We start from the raw sequence: 5,094 nt of genomic DNA, 5'->3' as shown, positions 1-5,094 counted from the left end.
TATCCAAGACTAGCTCTTTTTGTTTTAATGTGTCACCTGACTGAATTTATCCCGACCCCAATTTTGAAAACTGCGTGTGCTGCGAAAAACAGTTGAAGGACAATAAACATGATAGCGCTTCATTTGGCGCGGAATATTTGTCCTTGGATGTTACTGTTCGCTGCTCTCTTTTCGGTACAGATAATGTCCGCGGACAAATATCCTAGCATATTTTCGAGCCAAATGGAAGCTATCGCGCGCTCGTTGAATGATTGTTAAATAGATAGTACCGTTCAAATTCCAGCATCAAGAACAAGACCATCAGTACAAGAGTATTGTCGATGAAAGTATCAAGACTACTTTATAAAAATCTTTAATAATTTATATACTCACAGTAAAATACTGTAAATACCAATCGAGGTTTAAGTAGCTTATCTAATGTGTCGCAGCTACAATTCTTATCTCAGTTAAGTTTGATTACAAACGTGTATGAAATACTGTTCTGAAAACAAAACAGCAGACAAGAAAACTATCAGCAAAGAAGCTGAAACATGGTGCTCGTAAATTCTTTCAGCATAAAATATACTTAATGTACTTTAAACACAAGTCTACTTACTCAGTAAAATAACTATAACTATTTTCAGCTGGAAGATTTTGAATCGTTATTTCGAAATTTCGGGTTTTCAAAACGCGTATAGATAAACAAACTTCTTAAATAACACAAAAAGGGCTATAGTACAAGTGTTCTACTCTGTTGTAATGGAACACAGCAATTCGGCTTGGCCGTATAAACACGCCTGTTTAACAGAGCAAAGATCTCCCAACCCATACCCCCCATAAAGTTGAATCTCTCCGCCTAGCGTTTATGATCTAAATATAGTCATCTGCGGATGATCCAGCCCTTCATATACAACAGATGTCGTCTTCAACAAAGTCTATCATTTAACTCCGCCCGCCCCCCTTCCCTGGACAATAGCCACTTATGTCAAGAGTAAAAAGACTCGACAATAATTTCAATGTCCGGTTAACAACGAAAAACAAAAAAGAAACAACCCGTCCCAGGCTACCTTGCGGCATTGTCCTGTTCAAAGGCTTTCTCGAAATAGCTGCAGTGCACTTACCATTGGTGGCCATCCCCGGAGGGGGACACCGGGCAAGGGAGGAGACTGTAGAGAGTCCTACGATAGCTCTTTATTTCCCCCTTATAGGTAAGGGAGGGGTGTCACACAGCAGACTTAACAGCACAAATGAAATTGACCGAGACCAGGGAATAATAATTTGTCATCAAGAAATTAGCAACTGCTTTTAAACTTCAAGCTTCTGCTGAACTGCTTGCAGAAACAACACCTCCCTCATTCAGTCTACCTCTGGGGAAAATATCCCTTTAAATCTCCCTAAAGGGTAGGGCCGAAGACACCTCTATAAATTAAAAAGGTCGACCTCTTTCCAACAACAAGTTTAAATAAATCCAAATTATAACTTAAAGAGAAACAAAGTCGTTATCACTGGAATGCAGTTCAGGAAACTAAATAAGTTTAGATATTTAACGTATAATGAACAACTTATCTTTGAAATCTTTACTTTAAAGTACATGCTTTCAATACTGCCTCTCTATTCGATTTCACGTTTCGTTCTCATAAATAAAAGCGAAAACAAATTAAAAAGGAAAAATTAAAATAAAGGGAATGACATATCCACTCCTTAAGATCGTAATAAAATAAATTACATTTTTTCGGTGTTTCCAAGTTAAAACACAACCTAACTGTTGGCACAAAGGTTGATTGAAATGCTTTACCATAATGTGACCATAACAGTTCTCCAGTGAACTTAAACCATTTACAAAATTAGATCTTACGACGCTCCTTAGTCCTCCATCCATTCTCACTGTTGATCTTGGCTCAGAAAGCAGCACAGACTTTCCCTTTTGAGCCTCTCCGCCTTTTCCCGAAAAACCATTCTTTGGTTCCCATTTAATGAAGTAATATTTATCCCGTCTGACTTAATATTGACTCCATCTTTTACTGTCTTACACCGCTTCAGGCATGTTATCGAAATGTTTTCTCATGGACTTGATGCTTTTGTATATCTTGTTCCTGTGACCTATCAGGGTAACCCCGATCTCTTTGAGATCGTTGTCTTTTAGGCATGTTACTTGTGTTAAGTCCTTGAAGCCTGCAGTCTTGAAGTTCGCGGCATACTGTCCCATATGAATACTGCCTAACCACTCGTTGATCGTACTAAGTTTGGTGAAGTCCGCTGAAACGGCGCTGAAAGAGATCAGTATGTTTACAATTGATAAGACGTCTTTTGTTCCACACGTGCGATGGTTAACTACCGCGACTAAGTATAACAGACTCATTTCCCAGGTAATAGCAATACGTAATTTAACATACACAAAACAATAATTTAGGAAATGACCACTAACGGAAAATTTAGAAAACTGACTTTTCGTAAATGGCTTGGTTGGAAATGGAAATTGTCTGCGCTTTAATACATAGAACCTGGAGAGTTACTAGCACAGCATAACAAGTGACAACAGATATATATCATCTTGTCGGGCATTGTGGCTCATTTTGCGGACTACAATGGAGAATTTCACCGGCTAAAATCTATGTTAACCCGCTGAAATTTGAACACTTACAACTAAGCTTTATCGAGATTTCTTGTCATGTAAGATTTTGTTATTTCTAGTAAGTTTGCCTGAACATAAACTCTATTGGTTCATTATAATTTCCCGGTCATGGATCGTCGTGCGTCAGTGGACCTCAACGCAGATACTAATTAACGTCATTCTCAGCTCCTCCAATCCATTGTTTTACTGCCTTTATCTATAAACTTGCGTCAATCCCCAAGACCAGAACGTGAGAAAAATGGCCATCCCTCAAATACTGACTGCACTGAATATAAACTTCCACTCACTAACTGTCAGGCCGCCCGTAATACTATCAACAGCCTCTTTACCTCTTACCTTGTATAGCAAACTAGACTGTCATTTAACATTTCCGGCGTGCGGATAAGCTCATCCAACCGCTTCACAATTTCTTCAAACTTCGGTCGATTGGACCTGTCTTTGTCCCAGCAATCCATCATAATTGTATGCAGAATTTTCGGGCATTTCTAAACAAATGGAGACAAACCATATAATTCAATAAACTCGCCTTTTTATTCCAACTCTTTGACCACCTCTTCCCCGAGTAGCGAAACACGCAGGCTAGGGAAACTGTACTTAAAAAGAAATAAAGAAACACGAAGAAAACTACAAACAAACTGCTGACGTTCTTAAACAAGACTCAGAAGTAAAATACTTACCACAGGTGCTGGCAGCCTGTAGCCTCCCTCCACTCTGTCCATGACCTGTAAAGATAACGAGTAACTGCACATTAGCAATGAAAACACATCATGATAAATCCGTGTTTCTCAAACATCCCGGCTTGTTTATCATCATCGAATCATCAACACATTTTGAAACTTCAGCTTTTCAGGTCACCAACCATTACACATGCAGTGTCTCACATAACGATCTATGTTGAAAAGGAAATAACAATTAAAATAGTTTAAAATATATTTATTTTGTTACCTCAAAGTTACTCCAGTTCCAATATGGCCTCTCACCAAATGCCATGGTCTCCCACATCACTATTCCAAAGCTCCAAACATCACTTGCTGAACTAAATTTCCGGTACCTTATCGCTTCGGGCGCTGTCCATCGAATTGGAATTTTACCGCCCTAGAGGGACACAAAAATGTCAGTTTATACCACGCTAAATAAGTTAAAAAACATAAGCAAACAAGCCAACAGGACGTTTTGGAATGATTTTTTGGTTGACAAGGAGAGCAAGTGTTAAAACAGCAAGGCACGTATCGACATGTTAGCTCATGTAAGCCGGCAGCATCTCTGTAAGAACCAAAAATGATTCCCCCGTTCGGTCTTCTGGGGAAGTAGATTTGAGATAAATTACCTGAGTCTGATACTCGGAATCAGGATTATCTTCCAACTCTCTTGACAGTCCAAAGTCTGATACTTTACAAACCATGTTCTCGCCAACCAAAACATTTCGAGCAGCAAGGTCCTAAAAAAAAAGATAAACAGCCTTGAAAAGTTAGAGTGCTAACTTTGACTTTTAGAGGATGATACCATTTATAGTTTATTTCATTTGCTAGCACAGCTCTAACTGGCAGAGCAAATTTAATTAAAGACAAAAACATATGATATATAAAGAGATATGTGTAACGTCAAAGTATATTAGAAAACAGTAAAAATAATAACAATACAAAGAAAGCAAAATATTACATGGCACAAATGGCAGGACAACATAGATTTCCAATCACGCATGCGTGCAAACGTAAGCTGATAAATCTGTAAGATGAGACAAAACAGGACAAACCACATTTTATCTCATCTCTTCTCTTTGGTATTTCATCGCCTTTGGCAGTGACAGGATTAAGGTATTGTCACGTATGCTGGGCTGACTTTTCAAATCTCAGGTACTTACCCTATGCACAAAATTAATAGCTGAAAGGTACACCATCCCTGATGCAACTCCACGGATCATGCCAATAAGCTGTAGGGTTGTGAGTTTGTCTTCGTGATTCTTAAAAAGGGAGAACGGAGTAGCAAGATTTGCCTCGGGAATATAAATGTTTTTTATGTTTCAGTTATATTTAAACACTCTTTTCGAAGCGCACTGCCAGAAGGCGTAACCTGTTGTCGCACATACATGAACGTTCTGGCATGTCAAGCAACACGTTGTAACGTAACGGCTGAACAAGATCAAGGAGGAAAGCTGACTTGCCTAACGTGAACATAAACGACAAAGTGTGACTGATGAAGACATTATAATAGTTCTGCTATACACAAGTTTAAAAAAAATCTAGAAAACAAGACAGAAAACGGAATCAAAATCAAGTATGATCGTTTTAGTATTTTTGAGTTGAAGCTTGTCAAAAAAAATTCTCCACAACAAATGTCAAAAAATTATATCACTGTGTTACATGTACGAAAAAACGAACAAGGACTATCAGTGAGCTTTCCGTACCTTGAGAAACGTATCTAGTGATCCACCATCCATAAACTCTGTTATAATCATCATGGGTCGACCTTAAAGTTAACAAATC

The 5,094-nt window shown here is 38.4% G+C and overlaps 1 protein-coding gene across 3 annotated transcripts in view; it reads right to left on the bottom strand.

The window, feature by feature from the left end:
* Positions 1 to 314: 314 nt before the first annotated feature.
* The window catches only part of LOC110040132 (ephrin type-B receptor 1-B-like), a 20,824-nt gene continuing 16,044 nt past the window's right edge, over positions 315 to 5,094 (bottom strand). For all 3 annotated transcript variants that reach the window (XM_089281741.1, XM_020745322.2, XM_089281746.1), the window contains 7 exons: positions 5,016 to 5,077; positions 4,473 to 4,571; positions 3,939 to 4,049; positions 3,557 to 3,706; positions 3,289 to 3,333; positions 2,948 to 3,096; positions 315 to 2,246 (listed from right to left, as the gene is read on the bottom strand). In XM_089281741.1, the coding sequence (XP_089137867.1) occupies positions 2,006 to 2,246; positions 2,948 to 3,096; positions 3,289 to 3,333; positions 3,557 to 3,706; positions 3,939 to 4,049; positions 4,473 to 4,571; positions 5,016 to 5,077 (857 nt within the window). In that variant the 3' untranslated portion in view covers positions 315 to 2,005. The remainder of the gene's footprint in view (positions 2,247 to 2,947; positions 3,097 to 3,288; positions 3,334 to 3,556; positions 3,707 to 3,938; positions 4,050 to 4,472; positions 4,572 to 5,015; positions 5,078 to 5,094) is intronic.

This window comes from Orbicella faveolata, unplaced genomic scaffold (genome assembly GCF_042242905.1).
Source record: "Orbicella faveolata isolate gen_17 unplaced genomic scaffold, um_ofav_v1 contig_12, whole genome shotgun sequence".
In the NCBI taxonomy this organism is placed as follows: domain Eukaryota; kingdom Metazoa; phylum Cnidaria; class Anthozoa; order Scleractinia; family Merulinidae; genus Orbicella; species Orbicella faveolata.
Note: the sequence above shows the minus strand (reverse complement) of the source record. Positions and strands in the feature narration are given on the sequence as shown.